The sequence below is a fragment of the Mustela nigripes genome, unplaced genomic scaffold, assembly GCF_022355385.1.
Source record: "Mustela nigripes isolate SB6536 unplaced genomic scaffold, MUSNIG.SB6536 HiC_scaffold_148, whole genome shotgun sequence".
NCBI lineage: Eukaryota > Metazoa > Chordata > Mammalia > Carnivora > Mustelidae > Mustela > Mustela nigripes.
The window spans coordinates 5,966,948-5,993,244 of record NW_026739562.1 but is presented as its reverse complement, the minus strand read 5'-3'; the positions used below and the strand labels follow the sequence as shown (position 1 = coordinate 5,993,244).

At 40.3% G+C, this 26,297-nt stretch overlaps 1 protein-coding gene across 1 annotated transcript in view; it reads right to left on the bottom strand.

Moving 5' to 3' along the window:
• Positions 1–26,297, bottom strand: part of LOC132008350 (very-long-chain 3-oxoacyl-CoA reductase) — a 160,672-nt gene that overhangs the window by 32,261 nt on the left and 102,114 nt on the right. The window contains exons 5-6 of the mRNA XM_059386869.1: positions 11,950–12,014; positions 11,063–11,107 (exon numbers count right to left, since the gene is read on the bottom strand). Of these exons, the coding sequence (XP_059242852.1) occupies positions 11,063–11,107; positions 11,950–12,014 (110 nt within the window). The remainder of the gene's footprint in view (positions 1–11,062; positions 11,108–11,949; positions 12,015–26,297) is intronic.

Sequence of the window (26,297 nt, the reverse complement as noted above, 5' to 3'; positions counted from 1 at the left end):
ATATATATATATATATATATATATATATATATATATATATTTTAGTGACCATTTCATCAATCCTCACCACAAAATATTCCAGAAGTCTAAAATAAAAGGGAGAAAGGTCAATACACATTATATTGCACCACTTTGTATGCAAGCTGGCCGTACTGTATACAAATACACAAAAATAATGAAAGTCTTTAGCAAGGACAGCTTAATTTAGAAGTCTTTCTGGGGATACACATAGTCAGTTTCAAGAGCAAAATATTTACTGGTATTTATTACCACAGTTGTATATATTTGGGCTGGGAAAATGAATAAGAGGCTGCTTTAGCTCATAAAAAAATCAGATCAGTATTATCAGATCATTTAGCTGAGATACCTGACTTAATGCATTGGCTGGCCTAAAAAAAAGATCTCTGAAAATGTTATATTAAAATGTAACCATCTTAGGGCGCCTGGGTGGCTCAGTGGGTTAAGCCGCTGCGTTTGGCTCAGGTCATGATCTCAGGGTCCTGGGATCGAGTCCCGCATCGGGCTCTCTGCTCAGCAGGGAGCCTGCTTTCTCCCCTCTCTCTCTCTGCCTGCCTCTCTGCCTACTTGTGATCTGTGTCAAATAAATAAATAAAATCTTTTCTTTAAAAAAAAAAAAAATAAAAAAATAAAAAAAAATAAAATGTAACCATCTTAGTATTCTTAAATATTTCTCACATTTTTTGAGCAATTATTTGCACTGTTTTCATAATTAGAAAAGCCCCTACAAATAGTGTTATTTCTGAAAGAAATTAACATGAATAATTTTTTTCTTTCACTTCTCTGATATCAGTAATCAAGAGCTCATAGAAGGAATTTTATTTTATTCCTGGAACCCAATTTAGGGTTCTCTGCATTTTAGTTTATTATGAAAACTTGTACAAGCAAATTATACAAATTATGCAAATTGTTTTACATGCAAGTGATTTAATTTTATAAGCAAATTTTTTTTGTATCATGCAACCTCTGGTGTTTGGTCAGTTTCTGTAAAGACTAGGACATAGAAAATAGTCTGTATTATGCTCAAGAAGACAACCAAAAACCCAAAAGGAAAGATTAAAATTCAAGGTAACTTGGTAAAACAAGGAAGCAAATATTGTCCCCTATATCACCATTGTATATAAATAGAATTTAAAGTGTAACAACTTAACCCTAGAATCTGGGCAAAGCCCCAAGAATCCAGGCTATTTATATAAATAATTAGGTCATCACAAATCACCACTTTGTCCACATCTGCCCTGCCTTCTTGCCCAGAGAAATCTGCTTGGAGCAAACAGGATCTGAATTCAAGCAACTGAAACATGAACTCATACAAATTAGAAGAAAGGAGATATAAATGCCTTAAACAAGTTTTCAATCGGAATCATTAACAATGATTTAAAAAATCATAGTCTGATAGTGAAAAGAATCACATAAATTATGTAACAATGATGTTACACCATGCCTGTTTGGAAGAAATTAGAGGGTGACTCATTGGAAGTCATGCTGGAATGGCACAGCACATATTTCCTTTAGAAACTGTGTAATTTGAGCTCTGTGGTCCCGAGAATACAACTTCATTAGAAATTCTTAGAATGTCACCTGTATGACTAAAGCAATATTTACTGCACAGTGGGTAAAAAGCTTAATCAGGTAAAAACTTTTGAGGGCTTTGAGATCTCCAAGTATTATTTCATTTTCCTCTTTAATAATGTTTTAAGTATAACATAAAAAAAACACAAAGTTTTTCCTTTCATAATAAGTTGTTTTGATGTATGTTAAAATAATTGAACTAAAGAAAAATAAAAGAACTTTCCAGAACAGAGAGGGCTGCATGCCAATGGATAATATTGAATCGAAAGCCATAATCTTTACCTCTAAAAAAAAAATTAAAGAACATATACACCACCATTCACCGTCTTTCCAACTTTGGCATATTATGACATGCTAAGAATTTCCATTACTTAAATTTTCCCCCAAATAAGTTGACTTCTCAAAAGAGATTTTAGGAGAAAATAATTTCTGAAGTTCTCAAAGAGATTCTTACATTTTCACCCATATATAAGGGTGGAGATTTTAGGAGGGGAAATAATTTCTAAAGTTTTCAAAGAGATTTTTACATTTTCATCCATATATAAGGCATTATAAATTAGCTTTGCTTTGAGCTGGGAAGAACTTTAGAACCAATCTCCAAGCACTCGTTTTTCACAGATGAAAGCTATGCAAAGAGTGGTTGTCAGGCCGTCTGGCAAACCCATCATTTTGTGGTTATGCCTGAGGAAGCCCTGTTACTATGACACCCTAAGGGCTAAATGTACCCAATTATTTGGAAATTTTTAGGAGCATAATGATAGCGGCTTTCAAAAAGGATTAAAAAAGACTCTAGAGACTAACTTGGAATGTCTTCATCTAAAAAGTCCCAGGTGGGCGTGAGGGCTGATGGTCATACTCTCCTTTCCCACAATTTATTAACTTCCCAGTGTCCTTAACTTAAATTCTTGGGGCAGCGTGGAGGAATGCATTCTTAGCATAATCTCTAAATTAAATACGATCAGAGGGATGAACAGAGATTCTTCTCATGGATTTCCAGATTATTGGAGGGCTCCCTCTACTGGTACCGTGTCACATGCCAAAGGCAAATGCCGGCAAGAAAAAGGCAACCAATGCTTCTCCTGGGCTTTTCATCCATCCAAACCTTTATTACCTACGCCACGGGTCAGGCATAGCATTCACACTTCTGGCTGAGCCACATACGATGAACACACAGCAGTGGGAGTAGGAAAAAAATAGCTTCTCGAAATCACGCAAAGCACTCCAAGTGCTTTGATTTCAGATAATAATAGGGAGAGGAGAGACTGATTGGGTTAAAACCATTCTAACCTTTCAACTCATCAAGCAGTTATGCAGTTTGAGTACATGGAAGGGCCGACATTTAATGCACAGGGGACTGCAAACCCACACGCCTGACAGGCCCGGGCAGGTGACATAAAGGAGCACAGCGTGCCAGACAGCAGGGGTTAGTGGGGACTGTGGTGAGCTGGAAAGGGAGGGCCTCACGACTCCGTGGCCCCACCTGCCCCTTCCTGGCATGTAGCAGTTCAGGTCTGCGTTCCCTCATTTTCAGATCTTCCCCAGGAGAAGTTAGACGTTGAGTGTGGGACGTCCCACTTCTGGAAACACTGCCTGAACCAACTGAGATATGTTGATAGCGTGCACGCAACCCAGACTCTGGGTTTGCAAACTCTGGCCTAGAATCAGAAAGGGAACTCACCTTTGGCCCATCCCATTTCTGGCCGATCCAAAGATTACAAAGTTCTCACAATTTCCTTGAGTGTAAATACCAACAATGGGCCTAAGCTCAGCCTTTTAGGGCCACATACAATAAGTGGGTTCCTTATTCCCAAAGAAAGAGGATTCTCAGGGGTTTTTTTAATCTTTTTTTAAAAAGATTATTTATTTATTTATTTATTTGACAGACAGAGATCACAAGTAGGCAGAGAGGCAGGCAGAGAGAGAGAGAGGGAAGCAGGCTCCCTGCTGAGCAAAGAGCCCGATGTGGGGCTTGATCCCAGGACCCTGGGATCATGACCTGAGCCAAAGGCAGAGGCTTAACCCACTAAGCCACCCAGGCGCCCCACAGGTTTTGTTTTTTTTTAAATTCATTCATTTATTTATTCAAAAGCATTTGTTGGGGGTACCTAGGTGGCTCAGTTGGTTAAGCATCTGCCTTCAGCTCAGGTGGTGATCCTGGGGTCCTGGGATACAGCCCCGCATTGGGCTTCCTGCTCTGAGGGGAGCCTGCTCCCCCCCACCCCCCCCATCTCTGTTTCTTGCAAATAAATTTTAAAAATATAAAAACAAAATAAATCAAAAACAAAATCATGTGTCGTATGCCTGCCATAGGTGAGGCCCAGGGCTAGGGAATGGCAGAGAACAAAAAGAACACGGTACCAGCACTCAAGGGGCTTACAGTCTGGAGACAGGCACTAAACCGAACATGAAATGCCGAGTGAAGGAAAGCCGTGCTGTGTGTGACGAAACTCCAGGGCTGAGAGACCAGGGCGACTCTGGAAGGCTCCCCACCGGCCCCCAAGGACAGAAGACTATCAGTTGAGAACAGAAAGAGGAGTGGCATGAGTGAAGTGGGAGACAAGGGAGCTTCCAGAGAGGGCACTGCCCGAGGGAGCACAAGGTTCAAGAGAGTGAAGGTGCCGTGACCTGGATGCAGAGAAGTAGCGGGGCACAGAGCCAAGGGGAGATCTGGACGGGTGGGCAGCAGCCCTGTCAGGTAGCTCCTTCCTTAGAGGTCATATGAAGGAGAGAGGACTTGAGGGCAAGAAGTCCTTAAAGGATCTCCCGGGAAAGTGAGATATGACATGTAAAAGATCACTTTGGTTGGGGGACAGAGACTGCACTGGAGGGAGACAAGTTGGTGTAAAAACGCTGGTTAGGTGGGGCGCCTGGGTGGCTCAGTGGATTAAGCCGCTGCCTTCGGCTCAGGTCATGATCTCAGGGTCCTGGGATCGAGCCCCGCATCGGGCTCTCTGCTCAGCAGGGGGCCTGCTTCCTCCTCTCTTTCTCTCTCTGCCTGCCTCTCTGTCTACTTGTGATCTCTCTCTGTTAAATAAATAAATAAAATCTTTAAAAAAAAAAAAAAAAGGCTGGTTAGGCTGTTCCAGCAGTCCCCACTGAGAAGTTTAGGTCTTCAAATTTGGAAGGAATCATGGGGGATGAAAAGAAGTGAGCTGACTTCCAAAATACTAAGGAGGTAGAACTGACTGGCCTTGATTAGGGGTGTGTGCGTCTATGTGTCTGGGTGTGATGTCATGCTTCCTCTCTCCATGCTAAATACATCTAGTTTTTTCAGCCACTCCTAACAAGACATGGTTTCAAGCCCCCACTTCGGTTGCACATCTGATGAAGGAAAAACTAAATGCTGATCCCCTGTTTAAGACTCCTCCCCAGTCCCAAATAAAACAAACAAAACTCAGTGTACTTCAGTGTAATTGGAGGTTAATAAATTTTTACCTTGGGTCACAGCCCCACCTGCTTCCTTCCCTGCTCTGAGAGACGTAATGAAGAAGGCTGGAAGGCTCTCCCCATTCATCAGAACGGGAGCCTGCAGGTTTCCTGAGGAATTCAGGCACAGGCAGGGCCACTACCAAGCATCCACCTTCTCCCCCTAAGCCAGTAGCAGCTTCAGGATCCAGGACCATCAGAGGGAACAGGTTTCCCAGCCCTAGGTAAGAACTATAGGTGGTTTGGGTGGTATTGCTTGGGTAGTATTTATCTGAAAAGGAGTGAAGCGTCTATAGTATCTTGAGGTCCTAAAACAGTCATTAAAGGAATCTAAGAACCATTAGGCCTAGAGAAGGAAGGCAATTCTGAATTTGGCAGATGTTTAAATGAGCAACCTCAAATCCGAAACAAACAATGCAAGCAAGATCAGTTTTAGAACTTGTCTTTGAAGTGGTGTGGAGCTCGGTGTCCTGCCTGTTGGAAACCAGACCTGTATTTAGCTGCCTCTGGTATTGTGGGACTTCTTCCGTTGCCCACGATTTCTGCCATAGTCATCAACAGTCGTACAACAATCTCCTTTGCCAACTCTCAGTATTCTGAGACAGCAAGCCCTCCAGGCATAAAACCGCAGCTATTTTAGAAGAGTCTGGGTCAATATTTGGAGGCTTAATTATCTCTAAACGCCACCATATCTTGTCTGAAGGTCACTGTTCTTGAGGAGAAAAAGACTTACGTTAGATTTCAGTCATGGAGCATCTGAAATCATAAAGAAATAAAGCCCTGGCTAGTAGGACCTCTCTTCTAGTGTGAAGGCTGATTCCACCTCCCATATGGGTCAACTACAGAGAACTTCTACACCACCCCTCTCTCCAGCTTGGCACTTAACTGCTCAGCAGAGCACAAGAACAAGACGAAATCCACCCCTGAAGGATCTGAGAGCAAAACTGTAAGGCAAGCAACAAGGCTTTTAAATACCCCTGGGGCTACTCTGACCTGCAGCTTTATGTCTGTTAAGGGAAAGTCTCATTAAGCGGGGCTCAGACAATGGCCTGGGAGAGCCGAGCTGCACTCTATGATAACATATCAAGGTTAATTGATATGTCAAAACTATTCGGATTACTATTTCTTCCCCCATATTCTTTTGGAACACTCACCACCACTTCCTCTGGTGAGGACTCATCATTTCTCTGGTCAGGATATTTCACTTTGATGATTCCTCTGGAGGAATGTAGAACTTACGTGACTTTTTATAATCCTCTGACCTCCTAACACAGGAGCACATGGACCAAGCCATAACCCTGGATCTGAGGGATCCAGGTCATTCAGTGCTCATCAAATGGCACAGGACCGCCAACAAGATGCTGGGGCCTTCCCCATCAACCATCTCCAGATTGGGGGAAGAAGCCCAAGGTTACAAGGGGGCACTAATCTCTCTGATCTTTCTAGACATGCTTCTCGGCCAGCCGGCCCTACTGTATGGTTTGGTGAGGAGATAAAACTTGGGCCAGCATTGATGATGAGAAGAGGCTGTTTTCTTTCTTGTCTAAACCCATTTTCAATACTTGTTTTATGACATTAGGCAGCAGACACCCATGCCCTAGCTCTCTTGATGTCCAGTCGCCATAAAATCTTCTAAGATTCTAGAGCCAGACCAATTTTCATCTTCTTTTAAGTTACCCCAGGGTTCTCAACAGAAGTTATATCTCTATAGAAAATGGAGCCCTGGCCGCGGCAACATAACACAGTCAACTGAAGCACAATTCATCAAAATACACCAGAGGGGACATCACAGCAGCACCGAAGGACACTAAACCTGGGAGCCTTGCACAGAAAACCGCATCAAGGTGAATGCCCTTTTTTCAGTACAATGAAAATAAACAGAGAGACCATAAAACACAATGCCATGTCCCTCTGCCACTAGACCCGCCTTTCTAAATGTACATCAGATCACACCTTATCTCTGCTCTAAGGCTTCCTATGGTTCTCTCCATCCTCTCGAGCCCAGCACCCAACCTCTTACACACTTGTGTCCTCACTCACCTTTCTGACCGCTGGTTGGTCAGCCACTGTACAACCCTTGCCTCCCGCTGCTTGAGTCAAACATTCTCACCCCTGAACACGCCCTAGTCAACTGTGAGGCCAAGATGCCAACCACACGGATCCTGTCTATAGCCCAACAAAGACCATGTGGCTGTCCTGCAGATGGTCTTAGCTCCACAACGAATCAAGCAAGAGTTTTGAACTGTTTTTCCACCAAAAGTACACATCACACAGGTAAAGGAATATTCGTGTTTACACTAAAGATAAAGGATGATTATTCAGCTTGACGTAGAAGTCTTTAAATAATAAACTCCCTTAGTGCTTTGTAAATGGGACTTGACTTGTAAAAATCAGGCTTCCATACAAAAATGTGAAGCCCATATATCGAGCTCCTCTGGTGGTAACACTTGCCACCCATACGGTTCACAGTTGATATGATAGGACATGTTTAATAAGTCAGCGTGCATCCCCCCAACTCATTTCATGGGAACCAATAAATACGCCAACATGAAAAGAGAAAGTGGAAGAGGAAGAATGAAGTATTGGGAGAAGCATTTTGTGATCTGCCGAGATCTTAAGACCGGTACCTCATTCTTATCTCATTATTGTCAAAAACCTGTTGGATCTGTACTGCTTTATCCGCAATGCTCCCCCCCTTACATGACTCATCTTCAAAGCAGGGATATGAGGTGATCACCAACAGCACACCCTGCTCTGTGCTCATATGCTTCCTGGAGGATGCTGTGTGCAGCTGTGGAGTACAGCAAGCTGACTGGTTCTCATAGGTCAAGGTCAAGGCCCTGGCCTTTTATCATTAGTATTCTGTAGACTGTCAGCCAAAAACACATGTTCTGGGAGACGGAGGAGGTCAGCATTTTATATTATGAAGGAATACAAACATGTAAGTATTGACAAGCAGGACATTACAGGAGAAAATAAATTCTAACATATCGAGAGTAAAACTTTACACAGCTTACCTCACAGAGGAGTTAAATTTATCAGAGGAGATAAATGTATCAGAAGACTAAATCTGTAGCTAATATCAACAGTTCTATAAAATCAAATTTAAACACTTAAACATAGTTTTCATCATTAACTCATTAAAACATATTATGAAATACATGTACATAGTTTTAACACTCATTATTTTTAGGCATTTGGCCAGATGTACCTAGAAAAGATTATCAAAACAATAGTACACATCAGTCATTTCAAAACCATAAAACATACAAATTATAGACCAGAATGTTCATTTTGATCAAAAAACTTTGCTTGCTAAAAAATAAACTCACACTTTTACTAAAACTCTTCAATAGTAACATTCTTCAGGGCCCTTACTATGATCTGAGTCCTCTTCTAAGTGATTTGCACATACTACCTTGCTCAATTCCCAAAACACCTCTGTGAGGTAAAGAGATTAACACCCTCAATTTACAGATGAAAAACTGAAGCACAGAGGGCAAGTAATTTGTTCAAGGTCATACAACTAGTAAATTGTAGAGTTATTTAATTAACTTAAAACCTCACACAGATTATTGAGGAATGTTAACATTTATACAGGTGTGCCAAGGGAAATACCTTTTAAACTATATGTATATATTCATACAAACCCCGTTTTAAAAGCTTCCATTTTGTGTGTGGGTCTTGTTCCAAATAATCAAGGATCCGTTTGTTAGCAGTTTATCTCACTTAAACTAAATCTCATGTTAAGTAAAAAAAACCCCAGTTAAAAACAACAGTAGTAAAGATACTGTGATTATTTCTTTTAAAAAATTATCAGTCATGTTACAAAATAATTCAGATAAGGGGCCTCTCAGTAGCAAGCTATAAAATGCCACATGGTATGCAGACAGTCACAATGAAGCTTTCGTTCCAGTGGCCGGTTTATGTGAAACAACATAGTGCTAAAACTGTACAAAACCACATAAAACTGAATGAACTAAGCACAGCCTTACCTGAAAAGTTGGACAAGGCATAAGATTTTTGGGTCCCCACACTTGAAATTAAGCATGTACTAGATATGATTTCTCAGGACTTGAAGACACAAGGAGAATTTTTCTTTAGACATTCACAATAGAGGAAATGATCAAGACCGTGCCATCAAGTGAAAATCAGTTAATTAAGTTCTTATTTCTACTTATCTGATTAATTCTAATAGTTTTGAGGTCAATATTTTTTCATTTCCTTAAATAGAGCATTTAAGAGTTACTGAAAATGGATGTGGCTTTTCTGTCAGTACAAGGGCTTCACTATCTGGGGTTTCACTTCCCAAGGTTTCAAGTTACCCACAGTCAAGAGGATCCTCCTTCAGACCTGTATCATAAGGTCAGCGGCAGCGGCACAGCGCCTGTGTCCCTCTCCTTGTTTGGTCTCATCACATAGGCATTTTATCATTTCCCATCACCACAAGAACAGTGCACAAACACGAACAAGTACATACAATCAGATGTTTTGAGAAAGAGAGAGCCCACATTCCCATAAACTTTATTACAATATATTGTTGTAATTGTTCTATTTTATTATTGTTAATCTCTTACTGAGCCTAATTTATAAATTAAACTTCATCACGGGTATAGGAAAACACATAGTATGCATAGGGCTTGGTAGTATCTGTGGTTTCAGGCATCTATGGGAAATCTCAGAGCGCATCCCCTGTGGATAAGGGGGGACTCCCGTAGGTTCAAATTTGACGTATTTGACGTTGCCTATGGAAATTCTGCCTCGGGCAATATTTGCTGCTGGGCTAGGATGTATAACCAAGGTATGGTGCCTTACTCTGAGTGACTGCTAACACATAAGGAAAAGTGGTGCTCAGGTGCTCAGATTTGCTGCCTAATCTTCCTTTTAGCACGTCATTAGCTGTGGCATCTTCTGTCAGCACATACAAGCAATGTGTCTACCAACTAGAAACCAGAATTGATGAGGGAGCAGAAGGCAAGCTGAGGACAAAGCAGAAGCGGACACCCTGCAACCTTTCCCCCACCCCTCACTCCTGGGTAAAACACATGGGACACTCTTCCAGGAGTCTCCCAACTACCTTTTTTTTTTTAATTTTTTAATTTTTAATTAATTAATTTTTTAAATTTATTTGATAGAGATTACAAGTAGGCAGAGAGGCAGGCAGAGAGAGAGGGGGAAGCAGGCTCCCTGCTGAGCAGAGAGCCCGATGTGGGACTCCATCCCAGGATGCTCGGATCATGACCTGGGCTAAAGGCAGAGGCTTCAACCCACTGAGCCACCCAGGTGCCCTCTCCCAACTATCTTGAGGTTAATGCCTTACTAGAGGGAAACCCTTGACAATGCAAGGCCTCTGGTGTCCGGTATCTTATAGGTCTCTTTAGCATATAAAAGTTCTTTTGAAACCTCCCTTTTTCCTTACCTCCTCCATATAATATATATATAAAATCAGACACCCCTCACAACCTCAAGGCAGCTGCTCTTTCTGCCCACGGGCCCTGTCTCCATGTTTAAATAAACCACTATTTTGCACCAAAGACATCACCAGAATTCTTTCTTGGTCATCGGCTCCACAGTCAACCCCACTGAACCTGACTTATATTCTAAAATTGATCAGAATGATGTTTACGCGTGGCTAATAAAAACCACTCATTACTGTATAGCCCCATACTACTGCACAATGCTTTCACCACAACATTTAATTCATCCACTTACAGGGTCATGGGGGATGCGAAATGGAAATAATTTATCAGTGAAGGACCATGTGTAGAGGAAAACTTTGTAAAAATCAATCTTCGGCCTAGGTTGTTCATGTAGCCCCAGGACCTGCCACACTGTTTGTATAGGTTCAGTTGTTAAAAGGCAAAATTACACACTTATTTGGTTTTCAGTTCTCTCTACTTCCCAAAGACAAAAGGAAATAACCACCTTCATCTAGAATACATACTCATATGGAAACAGAAGCTGGCTGAAGTGCACGAACTGATCATGTGTTTTTAAACAGAACAAAACCAAAAAAGGAAGACATATTTATAAAGAAGCTACTTACCTTACAAACAGAAAGAACATTAATACTTATCAGTTTCTTGATGGTCTGAAAAAAGAAAATATTGATAATTTTATACACATATCATCATGTAAAATAACCATATTTTATACGTATATGCAAGTGATCTAGAGAACCACTGAATGTTTCCCTAGATAGAGAACTGGAAAATGACAGGAGTTGGGGTAGAAAAGCAAATTTTATTTACTTTTGATGTTATAGTACTTTTCTACCAAAAGCAGCAACTCATGTTAATAAGCAAAATTCAAGGTAGATGTAGTAAGTAAAATCTGGAAGCATAAGATACTAAATCTAAAATAAATGTGCTATTTTCCTTCTGCTAATATCAAAAGGAAAAATTATTGAATCTGAGATCCTCAACAGTTTTTTAAAATTCACATATTCTTTCAATGACTTGCTTTTCAAATTTTTATAAAGAACTATGCATGCCTCAAGAATACAGCTTTCATTTTGGTAGGTTTACTTGAATCAACCATATTGTTATATGTCATCAGATTTATGATATCTAAATTGGTGTTTAGAATCCTGATACTTAAAGCAAAGCTATATTGATATCATAAAAAATATAAATAAGAATAATATAATGAGTTATTATCAAACCTGGCATTATACTAATGAGGTTACAAACATTTTCTCATTCAGTCCTTTTAACAGCCCTATGAAGTTGCCTTCTTCATAGATATGGAAATGGACCCTAAGCATGGTTGGGATCATACCCAGGGTAAACTTTGGGAACAAGCAGAAGAGCAAGAATGTGAACCTCAGGCAGCTGGACTCCGGCGCTCACAGTGTGAATCATTATACCACACTGCCTTGCCAATTCTCGCATGCATTCTTTTTGTTATCGTACTATACAGAAACAGACTTACGTTGTCCAAGTCAGGAACATCCAAAAAGTATTCAGGATACTCATATGACATTCCCACATTGTTCACTGAAATTAAACAAGATCGTTAGCTGGCTGACATACACTTTATTTTACAGATTTATTAAAATAATGAGATTAATAATATCAAGACTAAAATGACACATACAGAGGCATGAAACACTGTGTATGGCTGGAGTGAACTTTCCCACACATTTCCATCTGAAATCTATCAGTGTATGTCTAGTTCAAATGTCTTCTCCTTCATTAAGCCTTCCTGTACCTTCCATCCATCCCCTGACAAAGGGACTTTTTATTTGCTTCAATTTCCATAACCCCTTGGAGTGTGTGTACATTCTGTTCTGTGAGTATTGTTTATTTGTAAGTATTGTTTGTATATATTATTGTAAGTTACCTGTAAGTATTGTTTATCTCCCCTCTAGACACACATTTTTTTTTTAAGATTTTATTTATTTATTTGACAGAGAGAGATCACAAGTAGACAGAGAGGCAGGCAGAGAGAGAGAGAGAGAGGAGGAAGCAGGCTCCCTGCTGAGCAAAGAGCCCGATGTGGGACTCGATCCCAGGACCCTGAGATCATGACCTGAGCCAAAGGCAGCGGCTCAACCCACTGAGCCCCCTAGGCGCCCCTAAACACACATTTTCATAATGTAGTAGAAAGAGCGAAGAGCACTACAGCATAGGGGACCAGACATCCGAGTTCTACTAGAAATGGAAAGCCTGTGACTTGGGATAAGTCATATCTGAGAGGCATCTCAGTTCCTTCATCTCTAACACAAAAGCTTGTTTAATCATTCAAGAAATATTTGCCATGGGACGCCTGGGTGGCTCAGTTGGTTAAGCAGCTGCCTTCGGCTCAGGTCGTGATCCCAGCGTCCTGGGATCGAGTCCCACATCGGGCTCCTTGCTCGGCAGGGAGCCTGCTTCTCCCTCTGCCTCTGCCTGCCACTCAGTCTGCCTGTGCTCGCTCTCTCCCCACCCCGATAAATAAATAAAATCTTTAAAAAAAAAAAAAAAGAAATATTTGCCATACACCAGTGAAAAAGACATGCACTAGGAACTAAGAAACACCAGGAAAAAAAAGGCAGTTTGTTGGTATCATGGAATATACTATGTTGTAGAAAGAGAAAGGCACTGAAGAAAAAGAATTAAACAATTATTTCATTGCAAAATACAGAGTGCCATGGGTGTCTGAACTTAATGAGGAAGTGAGGGAAGGCTTTGTCATGGAGGCCAAGAGAGTGGGCAAGGCTAAATGTCTCCAATGAAGCATCCATCCCCACCAGATCATAAACCCTGAAACACTATGTTTTAGTCTTTCTGTATCTTCCCTCCTCAGCCACCTCCCCTAAGCCTGGAACTACAAGACAATCGAGAAGCCAAGAAAAAATTTATATACTTTGTTTATCTAAATTTATTTAGAGATATGATTAATACTCAGATACTCTATGGTTTTCCATAGTTCCAGAAAGACAAACTCAAAATAAGGATCCGTTTGCAGGAATCAAGAAAATACATAAAATATCCTGGAATTTCTAATAATGAAATGGATAACCTTATCTACATTGACTCACCATAACAATCCTATTGGGTAGTTCCTATTATAATCTCCCTTCTACATAGCAGGAAACCAAAGTTCATAGCAGTTAAATAACTTGCCAAAGGTCATAGAATAAAGAAGACTAGGACTTCGAAATTTGACTTCAGAGGCTAGGTTCTTTCCACTACATTAAAGCCGCCATGTCTTCACCCAGTACTTAGTTCAGAGAAAAAAAGAAAAAGTAATAATTGGATAATAAACAGAAATCTGGTAGCGATGTTTAATAAAACTAAAGTTTTAGAAAAGAAAGATTTCAGTAACAAAAAGAAAGTGAAACTATGATCAGTCTGCAAAATTTAGAAGGAGCTGTGCCAAATAAACCTGACAATAGTAACACTAACTTTTTCAATAGACTAACAAAATTGGTAGTTCAAAAAACTCAGCAAGAGTTCTCTACTTAGCAGTAAGCCAGTCACTTGAGGTTGTGAGTCTCAGGATTTTACTTGCACAACCTAACCTGGTCATGATGGACTGAACAACATCACTGAAGCTTATTTGAAAATCTGAAAACAAAGGACAATGGCAAAGCAAACTGTACTTAATTATGATTCATGCCCCTTTGAGCAGGGATTATATCTAAACATAATTGATAACTGCAGGTCCAAATCCATTTTTATTTTATTCAGCAGGTTCTCTACCCAACAGAAGTTCAAGGAATGGATTCCATAAAAGACCTTTTGACAATTAAGGCTAAATTAGTTAAAGGTGAGGCATTATGGTCCCTTGACTTCGCTTTACCCATGGACAGAATTATAAAGGATGAATAACTCAGAGTGACTAAGAGAAACAACTAAAGTATTTGTTAAAATGTTACAAATAAACAAAATATTTGTTACAAAGTCAGTTTAAAATAACAGACTCCTCCAGGAGATGCTTTGCCAAATTGTAATATTCTTCAGGACTGAAGAAAAATTCCATCATCTGTAGCCAACCCCATCTGCCTTCCCTCTCCTGGATCTAGAAAATTTTGTCTTCAGATTTCTTTCTAGCCAATGGAAATATTAACACTCTGTTTTGAAATGCAGAAGAAAACTGGAGAGTGTAATCATAAGTCTTTTAAAATCCAGACTTGGATTTTTTTTTTTTTTTAAATCTGGGAACTTTATAACCAGCACACTTGACTTTGTCATCTTAACATGCACTGCAAGTACAAAGTTGGGCCAAGAGAGCCCACTAAAACAAAGCAAGCAGGGAAATGTCACTCTGATTAAGGCTGTACTAATAATGGATCTGTTTCTAATTAAGCAAAGGAGAGCTATCAAAACTACCTACTTGCACAATGAAAATGCAGACATCTATTTAACTAAGTTCTAGGGGCTCCTGGGTGGCTCAGTGGGTTAAGCCTCTGCCTTCTGCTTGGGTTGTGATCTTAGGGTCCTGGGAACACCCCGCATCAGACTCTCTGCTCAGCGGGGAGCCTGCTTCCCGCCCCCTTCTCTCTGCCTGCCTCTCTGCCTGCGTGTGATCTCTGTCTGTCAAAAAGAAAAAAAAAATCTTAAACGTAGTTCTTTGAAGGAAAACACATTCAGCACTGAGAACTTTAGCCCAAAGAAATAAACAGAATCATGTATAAGGGCTATGTTATTATATCCAAAACTACACACAGAAAGAAGAAAAAACCCAAAACATTAAAGCTGGAATAGATCTTTGAGAGCATTAAGCCCAGTTTTATGAGGGAGAAGTGCATGCCAAGGTCACACAGGCAATTTGTCCTATGCTAGGGAGAAGGCTTCTTAAATCCCTTCCTGTTTTGCTAGTGAAATATACACTACCTAGAATCTCTCCACCCTTGGCCATCACTTCAGAGTGCAGAAAAAAACAACTGTTGCTCTCAAGTAGCTATTTCCATAAATTGCTTGCTAGTGCAAATCTTTCGAAAAAGCCAATCCCATTGCAATTTTATTTTGAGACATAAGGTGGCAGCAATAACCAAATGGCAGACAGAAAGCTTTCAGGGAACTGGAAAAGGAAGAAAACAGGCTTTGGGTGGGAGTGAAGGATGGAAATATTTCTATTAAAATGTCGTCTCCTTACGAATGGGTGCATGCAATGCATCTTTATATATTACAAGATTCATTATAGAATTCACCAAACCAAATAATGTCACAAGTTGTTCCAACAATATTTAGATGGTTGAAGATCCCTTCTAAATGGCACCCATTTAAATTGGCATTAAATATCTATTTAGTAGTGAGGATTTTTTATTTTATTTTTTTAATTCTTCAAGTAAGACACCAGAGACAGATTTAAAATTTTTTATTTGGTGACCCGCAAAAACCTTTCACTTATGTGAAAGACACCGAGTCTTTCCGAAAACAAAGGATGTCTATGTAATCTCAGAATTCCAACCAGAACTCCAACAATGACTACAGGATCATGAGCAGATATAAAATGTTTCCCATCAGTTTCTCATTGGAGTTCTAAGATAAGAACAGTCCAACAGAAGAGATGAAGCAAACAGTGCAGAGGTCACGACAGACCAAGGATAAGGACAAGGTAAGTGGAAAAAGAAGGAGGCGGCGGGCAAAGCAACAATCCTAACAGAGGGGCCCTCACTGGGAAGAACTGTCAAGTGCACTGAGCTCAGCAGTGCCCTCCACAGCCTCCCCCTAAACCCCCATGCAGAACTTCTGAAAATACCAACACTGATAAAGTATTGTATTCTAAAGACTCAAAATCCAGAATAATTCTGAAATGTTATATAAATATTCTGTATCGTACTACTGCTAAAAACCATTTCCACATCTCCTACTTAAAAAGAACATTCACAGGGCACCTGGGTGGCCCAGTGGGTTAAGCATCTGCCTTCGGGTCAGGTCATCATCCCAGGGTCCCACACTGGGCTCTCTGCTCAGCAGGGAGTCTGCTTCCCTTCCTCTCTCTCTGCCTGCCTCTCTGCCTACTTGTGATCTCTGTCAAATAAATAAATAAAATATTAAAAAAAAAAAGAACATTCACAAGATTTGTTTCTTCTAAATTCACTTGCTGCTGTTTCTGACCTTATTGAACTTAGAACCCTTTACCAAAACCAGCTGTTTTTGAGACAATGATGTCATTAGAAAATCAGATATTTGGTGTCTGGGTTGGGCATGAGGGAAGGGCAAACAATAAATTACTAAAAAATAAAAATCCACTTGAACACAATACTAACCGATACAAGCAACAACCACACCACAGAACACCTCTAACCTGCTTTTTCCAGATTAACCAGAGGCTTAAGAAATTAAGGTGGCATAAAAGTACATCACTTGGGGCGCCTGGGTGGCTCAGTGGGTGAAACCCTCTGCCTTCCGCTCAGGTCATGATCCCAGGGTCCTGGGATCAGGCTCCGCATTGGGGCTCTCTGCTCAGCAGGGAGCCGGCTTCCTCCTTTCTCTGTGCCTGCCTCTCTGCCTACTTGTGATCTGTGTCTGTCAAATAAATAAATAAAATCTTTAAAAGTACATCACTTAATAGCTGGGCTTCCCAATACATGACAAATAATGCATAGTATTCTGAATTTCCGGCTCATCATATCAAAATACAAATGTTAAGATAATTTCGTCACATTTATAGTGATATATACTAACCCAGTTCTAGCACTCAAACTAAAGACTAGACAAATGGAAAACCTATTACAGTTCATTAATAAAATGGTTTAGGGGGAAAAATGTACTATGTTGTTATATTTCAAAACAGACTGAATTTTTTACATGTAGACTTCAGGAATAGTGTATATGCTAAAAGTAGGGGGGAACCTCTCCTGTCATAAACTCTTTTTTTTTTTTTTTAAGATTTTACTTATTTATTTGACAGAGAGAGAGGGAGAGATCACAAGTAGGCAAAAAGGCAGGCAGAAAGAGAGAGGAGGAAGCAGGCTCCCTGTTGAGCAGAGAGCCAGATGCGGAGCTTGATCCCAGGATCCTGAGATCATGACCTGAGCCGAAGGCAGATGCTTAACCCACTGAGCCACCCAGGTGTCCCTGTCATAAGCTTTTGAACTAACAAGTTCTGGATCTTGGAGTCCAACAGACCCGGGTTTCAGCCCTGACTCTCCTACAACCAGCTCCTGCAAGAGGCAAGTGATTTATCTCAATGAGCCTCAGTTTTCTCAATGTCCTTATATATAAAATAGGGCTAATAATTTAAGCAAATGAGATGCTATGTATCAAATCTTTAATCCATGCCCAGAACATATCAGTATGTCAGTAAATGGAGGAAGGAGAGTTGTTATTTTTGTGTGGTCATTTTTTCAACAGGTGGTTATTGACCTACTCTGTAGCCGACACTATCCTAGATGCTGGGATGCAGCAGGACTGGCAAGGTCCCTGCTTTCATCAGATGTGAACAGCGGCACAGTGCAGAGACAGAAAGCCCGCTCCAGGCCACAGTTTAGCCAGAGCAACTGCTCGTACTGATTAAGGGTAGACCAGTTGTTCCTCTCTCCTTTCTTTCAAGTGGATCTAGCCTGACAGCCTAGAGAGAGTTTGCAAAGTGTTCCTTCTTTGCCTTACTTAACATATTGCTGTAGCTAGCACATGTTCATACTCTGACAGATGATATTTGGAACACCATGTAAAACATTTTGCAAACTTTACAGTTTTCATACACTTGTGAGTAGCAATTTCTAAATAAAAGAGAGTTTACAAGGCTTTAAATTTGCAGTGCCTTTAATCAGAAATTGAAAAGTTAAGACTGAGTAGAAAGCAACACAACAGAACATTTCGTTTCCACTGCTTAATTATAAATTGCTATGTGATCCTCATTACAAAACTAGGTAAGATCTGCCATCCATAAACTTGGAAGAGAGCAGGAAAGAAGAATGACAGTTTGGTAGTTAAATCTTAGTGAACAGGAGGAACATTCATCAATTTCTTGAATTACGGTTCTATTTGCATTTCTGAGATCACAGCTAATTACCCGGTTTTAAATCAAAGGTTCTGTTTTAATTAGTACCATTAGTGCTTTTCTAGTGAAAGGAGATACATTTGAACTCTATGCCTTAATCTCACTCTAGAAATCCAATTTCATCCAACACATCTACTAACGGAACTAGAAGGCACTATGCTTAGCCTTACAATGTTCCGGATGAGTCTCCTAGTCTAAAAAAAAATTAAAAAAATAAAATCCATGTATCAATTCCATTTGCCATGTTTGGTGACACCAGACTTCAATCTCATTCAACATGAAGGAGTGTGCAATCACCAGAGATCCAAAGGTCTACTTGAATCTCCACTTGGATTTTTCTACCGCTCTCTCAAGTTTAACATATCCCAAAATGAAATCATCATATTCTTTAGGGAATTTGCTCCTGATCCAGGATTTCTTGTCTTTGGCAAACAGCATACAGTTGTTCAAGTCAGAACCTGCAAGTAGCTAATTACTACTTGCAAATCCTGGACAATGTTTTTAACCTCCCTAAGTCTGTTTCTTGTCCATAAAATGGGCACAAAAACAGAGATGCCTACCTTACAGTATTGTTGAGGATTGCATGAGATTCATTAGCATGGAGCTGACATATAAAAGTACTTGAGGATGTTGGCAATAATGACGGGAAAACAAGCAGAGGCTACTGTTACTACCATTATTGGTCACTCCTATCAGACAAAAGCACTGATGAGGACCCTCCCTCATCCCGGTAGACATTGGTCCTGTTTCTATTTCCTAAACATCTCTGCCAGTCAATCTACTTCTAACTATTCCCATCACCCACATCCTGAAGTTACCACCATCATCTTATGTTTTGTTGCTAAAAGAAGCTCATTGATCTCCTTTTATTAATTCTTGCCAACTTCCACTTGGAAGTCAGAATAATCTCTCTAAAATTCTAGTATGATGCTAGAAGTAGGCACAAGTAGGCAGTATCTACACTGTCCTTCCATTAAGCCCGCACTTATTAGCTGATTTTCTAAGCCTCTCATGATCTGGCCCTGCTCAGTCTCCTGACTGGCCACTGTCCCCTTTTATGGTCCACACTCTAGATTTACAGGTCTTCCATCAGTTCCTCCAACCAGCCAAGCACATTTGCCTTCAGGATTTTCTTCTGCCTGGGAACCCTTCCCATATCTCTTCTCCCAGAGCTGATCAGCCTGTAGGCCTCCACTTAAATGATACTTTCCAGAAACCATCTCTGACACTCTCCACTTCCTCAGTAACAGTCTTTCGGTATTTGCAAAACATTCCCAAATGCTTCTTCAGAAGCTGTCTTCCATGAAAACAAATAGTATCAGCTTTATTTACTATTGTATCTCTGGAATTTTACTTGTTCAATGAACTGGCACAGAAATCTGTTGACAAATAGGAAACAAAAAAGGTGTGTAGTATTTGTCTTGGATCCCTGGGGTGGTTCTAAACCCTTGCAATTTCCAGGATGACAGGGGTTTCTTTGTTATTCATAGTGGGCCTCTGGACCACACTTGAGTTTATGTTAACGAGATGAATCAAGATGGGGTTTGGTCACCCAAAAGACCAACTGTGTGAATAGAAGATTAAGGCTTTGAGCCAGACCAACCTGTGAAAAGGGAGGGGGACTGGAAACTAAGTTCAATCACAGAGTCAGTGATTCAATTAATCATGTCTACATATTGAAACCCCAATAAAAACTCTTTTGAGTTTCTTGGTTGGTGAACATCAATCAGTGTGCAGGGAGGGTGATGTATCCTAACTCCACCAAGCACAGAGTTCAGAACTCTTTCAGAACTTGTCCTGTGTGTCTCTATATTTAGCTAATATTAATTCCTATCCCTCATAGTTAAACTGTGAGTATAGTGCTTTCCCAAGTTCTAGAAGATGTTCTAGCAAATTATCAAACCTGAAGGAGCCATGGGAACCCCCAAATCGGTAGCCAGCTGATCAGAAGTACAGGTGGCCTAGGGACTGCTGAACTTGCTGTAGGTGTCTAAAGTAGGTAGGGGCACTCTTATTGGGGACTGTGCCCTTGAACTTGTGGATTACTTGATTACTTGATTGCATTACAAAAGGGATGTTTCGGATGTGTCTTAAACCCTAGAGGGCACAAGAATCATATCCTGGTATAAGAAGTTCCACCCTGTCTGCAAACTATTATCCCATCACACTCCTGCGAGCCTTTTCTGCAGACCTCACCTAACATTGAGCCTGAGCCATTTTATACCTGAGCTATATGGGTGCAGTGGTAGGAGGAAAGGTGGGTCGTATTTCTAAACACATGAAATTTATCTTTGGTGCTCTCTCAACTAACTTTATTTTGTCCTTCTATTCTTTCTCCCTTTCTCTGCACCCCACTGACCACCAACTTACCATGACAGTTTCCTCTGCAAGTCTCTCCTTTTCCATTTCAAAATGATTTTTCCACATCTTTCACCAACTACAATAGTCATTTCCTCCACAGGACTGATTCAGCAAGTAAACCAGTAATAAACCGAATGTAATAATCCCAGTAAGATGTAAATGAAGATGTCACTGGCCCTTTCCTAGACATTTTATCTTTTTTTTTTTTTTTAAGATATTTTATCTATTCATTTGAGAGACAGAGAGTGAGAGCACAAGCAGGGGGGAGGACCAGAGGGAGAGAGAGAAGCAGACTCCTTGCTGAGCAGGGTGCCCAATGCAGGGCTCAATCCCAGGACCCCAGGATCATGACCTGAGCTGAAGGGAGACATTTAACCAAATGAAACACCCAGGAGCCTGCTTCAGAGACATTTAAAAAGCAAACGTAAAGCTTTATTTCTTTTTTTTTAAAAGATATATAGAGAGAAAGCATGTGAGAGCCGGGAGTGGGGGTTGTGGGGCAGAGCTAAAGAGAGAGAATCTTAAGCAGACTCTGAGGCTTGATCTCATAATCCTGAGGATCATGACCTGAGCCAGAATCAAGAGTCAGACCCTCAGTGGACTGAGCCACCCAACCAGGTGACCATGCGAGCTAATTTCTAATTAGTAAAGTTCCTGAGGAAAGCAAGGAGGTAACAAGCAGCTTTATAAATTTCTAAGTCCGCTGAAGAAGCAAGACTCTTCTACCTGTAACTTCTTCATCAGCTGGGACCAGGAAGCTGCATCACTCCTAACAATTTCCTTCCTTTCCAGAGAGCCCAGGAGAGTCTTCCTCAACCCGGTTCCTCCACCCCCTTGGCTCTGTCTCCTCAGCCTACACCTACACCTCTTCCTTTGATATGCTGGGGACTGAACTATAAGGAAGAGATCTCTGTATTCTAAATGTTAAAAAAAAAATTGCATTTAACCAAAGAAAAAGGAAGGACACTAATAAAAAAATAATCTATCAAATATGTAAGTGGAGCAAGTATTCAATTACAAAGGGTATCGGAAGAAAGAGAATAGTAAGTTCTAGTCCAGCTTTTATAATCAATCATTTTTTTACAATGAACTGACTCTTATTATCTATACTATGTTAGATCTATACTATTTTATTATCTATACTATTGTTATTATCTATACTATGTCTAAACTTTTGTTAATACTATACTATTAAAATGATGCCTCTTTGGGCACCTGGGTGGCTTAGTCAGTTAAATGTCTGCCTTGGGCTCAGGTCATGATCCTGGGATCCTTGGGATGGAGCCCCATGTCCAGCTCCCTGCTCAGCGGGGAGGTGGCTTGTCCCTCTTCCTCTGCCCTACCCCCCACCCTGCCATGCTCCCTACTTATCTCTCTCTCAAATAAATAAAAATCTTTTTAAAAAATGATGCCTCTTAATAAAATTATGGCACTGTGTTCGGATAGAAAAAAGTCACTAGGTAACAGACAGTTCTGAATACGGTAATGGCAGCCCAGCATCACATCAGCCCGTATCAACGGATCCTCTTGATTTTGCAACAGACACAAGCACGACAGTATGCTTTATCCATTCCCTGTGGAAAATCTGGGTCTAGGATGCATGAAGAGTTTGAATAAAGCAATAATTGATTTTTTTTTAATGAATCACAAACTAAATAACTATTTTTTCCAAGAGGACCTTTTTATTTTTCTTCTAGAATAAAGAATGTCACTTTTTAAAGGTTAAAAAAGTCATACTAGGGGAACTTGACAAAGTACTGTTTGTGGCATACTTCAAATCCAAGGCTACTCTTTTGGCCTTGGTAAACTACGCCTCCTGCAATGTATTGTGCGAAGTCCTCCAAACGCATTTGGAGCACCCAGGAGACTCTCTCCGGAGGAATCAAGTCAACATTATAGCAATCGCATTTTGTTAACCTATTGTTTGCTTACTCAAAGCAGTATTGATGTCATTTTCTCTAAATAGTTCAAGTTTTCTAAGCTTTCTCAAATCTGTTTCTTGGCATTTGCCTGAAAGAAGACAGCAGATGCTTACTTATTTTACTAACAGAGTCAAGAATCCAACTTCTCCACCTTTAGCATTTATGGTCTTATCAAGTTCCTGTGACCTTTCTGTATAAATTCAGACAGTGCATAGCCATTTTCTCTCCACTTATCTTACTGAAAACTTGACGTTTCTTTCATGACAAAGGGCTTTAGCATTTTCCTTTGTAATTTTGACAATACTCATTTTATTAAGCACTGACTATATACTTCAGTGGTTAATGTTATTCAAATAGAGTACGGCTTGGTGACTTAGTTTTCCTTTTATCATTACTGGTTTCATTAATACTCAGTAGAAAAAAAAACTTCCTATGCCTTCATATAGATTGCAAGGTCTTACTAGGAATCAATCTACGTGTTTACTATTTTAGAAAATGTTAGAAAAGTGAGACTGGCATTAAATGGAAATATTATTTCCCCCTTACGAGACAGAGATGGAGGGATGTGGGATCTGGCTGGGGGGGAGGAGGTGGAGGAGCTATATACCCAGGGAATCCTAAGAAAAAGATATTAGACACACCCTCCCAGATGAGTTCTATAGTGTTATGTCCAGAATAGAGAAGGAACTGTAAGATTAGAGTTCAAATATGGCCTGGTGATAAAACGAAGCTCATAAATGTGTTTATATTTATTTACATTTAAGGTGTCTTTAATAGATCCCTCAAAAACCTTAACAAATTAAAATTATGATGCAATATAAGTGTATCTGCTAATAATTGTCAATAATTATGAGTAAGAAGACAGTTGTGGTAGAGTAGGAAGAGAAGTAAGCATACAGCCAGTTAATAAGGCAACGTATGTGAAAACAGAACTACAGACTCAAAAGGATCATATAAACATTAGATACAATTTGTTTTTAAAGATTTTATTTATTTATTTATTTGACATGGAGAAAGAGACAGTGAGAGAGAGAGAGAGAGCAAGCACAAGCAGGGGGAGCAGCAGAGGGAGCGGGAGAAACAGGCTCTTGACTGAGCAGAGAGCTCAATGTAGGGTTAGATCCCAGGGCCTTGGGATCAGGACCCAAGCCGAAGGCAGACACTTAACAACTGAGCCACCCAGGCCTCCCTACAATTATTTTTATTATTGATTTGTCACCAAACAGAAATTTAAAACAAAGTTGTGTGTGTGTGTGTGTGTGTGTGTGTGTGTGAGAGAGAGAGAGAGAGAGAGAGAGAATATCAGTATTCAATCAGAACAGTTTGATTATAGTAAAACTTGAATGCAGGGTCTCTCAACTTCACCACTATTGAGATTTCAGGCTGAGGCTTTGCTGGGGGGTGGGGTCTGCCCCATACATTGCAGGGTGTTTAACAGCACCTCTGATCTTTACCCACTCGGGGCCAACAAAACTTCTCCCACCTCCTCCCTCAATTAGTGACAGCTAGAAATGTCTCTGGACATGACCAGACAGTGCAAAACTGCTCCTGGCCGAAAACCAGGTTAAAGCATAAGAAAAGTGTAGAAACTACGGTTCTCCTACACAAATTGAGATTGAGAAGACAGCCCATGTGACCTAGAGCAAAATTGTCCCTCACTGGGCACATATGGCTACTAAACACTTAAAATGTGGCCAATCTTAATTGAGATATGCTGTCAGCGTACAATACACATGAGATTAGAAGACTTAGTATGAGAAAATGAATGCAAAGTATTTTAATAAATTTTTATATGCTTCTCCTTCCAGGACCTCTATAATGCAAATTTTAAAATAATAATAATTTTATATGGATTACATGCTAAAGTGATATTTTAGATACAGCAGGTTAAAATAAAATACATTATTAAAATTATGTTATTATTTATTTTGAAAAACGTGGCTACTAGATGTTCAAATTACACACGTGGCTCATGTTTTACTTCTATATTTCAATCAGACAGTGTTGAACTTGTGCAAAAAACTATCCCTCCTTCATGCTATATATTCTAGGCAGCCTTTGATGACAAGGAAGGGAACTAAAAGAGCTCTGTCCTCAGTTTTCTTTATATTCCCCTTGGATGATCTCCTGTCTCGATGCTTCAATGATACTCTCCAAACTCTCTCTCCTATTAAAAGCTCTACTAATACCTAGATCCAGGACACCTAGCTGGCTCAGTTGATAGAGCATGTGACTCTTGCCCTTAGGGTTGTGAGTCTGAGCCCCACAGTGGCTGCAGAGATAAGTAAAAAATAAATGAACTTAAAAGAGAGAGAGAGAGAAAGAGATCCCTATAATACATAAATAAAACCTAGATCCATATACCCACTACCAACTTAACAATCCCACTCGGACATTCTGGAGGAACCCCAAATTTAAATGATCCTCATTCCGAAAAAGATTGTCCCAGGAGTCCCCATTTCAGTAAATGGCCCCATTAACTAGGTTCTCAAGTCAGAAACCTCAAAGTTGCCCATGACTTCTCTCTTCTCCTTCATCCCACAATCTCTTGTGAAATTCTACTTCATTTACTTCCTAAATACTTCTGGACTCCTCCTTTCTCCTACCCCAGTGACAGGGCCAGGTCACCATCACTTACCCTGTATCAATCCCCTCTTTCCTTTACATTCTTATTATATCCTGCCCTGCCCTTCTCAGAAGTGCTGTCTTTCCTATTAGACATCATACTACATGAGGTCAGGCACCTTCCTGTTCATTGCTGTGTCTCTAGTTTTTTCACGAATGGATGAGTGAATGAATGAATGAGTGAGTAAAGAGGGTACAAACTGCTAGCCCCATGTTACAATTTACTAAGGAGCTGAATTACGAAACAATGGTTCCACTTGTATATGAGGGCTGGAAAACATCAGTCTTCAAGTCTCAAGGCAGCGCGGATGTGCTGATACGAGTCCTAGGATTCTAGAAGTGGGGAAAAAGTGCTTGGGAACCATGTGCCCTGTACTCTCATCCTTGACAGATCTCTACTTTCTACACGATCTAAACTTTCTACACGTTGAGTCGGGAAAAGACCAGCTGAAGAATGCCTTTTATAATCCTCCAGCCCTCTGGGAAAAAGATGCCTGACATTTTCCATCTTCAATGTCACAGTCCCAGAGTATCCGCAGTTTCAAAGTTACCCAGTGAAAAGAAGCTAAAAGTTATGCAAAGCTTATAACAATCATGAGCTATTTCTGAAAGAAAATCATTCTCCAAGATTACAAGTTCAAGATAAGTCTCGTTTCTTCTTCTTAGGGATCCGCAATCTACCTCCATGCATAAGCCAGCCTTCATCCCCCAGTCCAGTCATCACATGACTAGTTTGAAAGGGGTGAGACGGATGGACTTACAGCTGCTACTGATGAGGAAATTTTAAGAAGTCAAGAGCTTTATAGATGTTACTCTAGCCTCGCTAGAACTAGGCTAAAGAAGAAGAACTTGTAAAAGAGTCCAGGAATACATGTATTTTGAGAAGAACATGTAGATACAGAGGCAAAAATCAAGCCCGTGTCTCCATTCACCTTT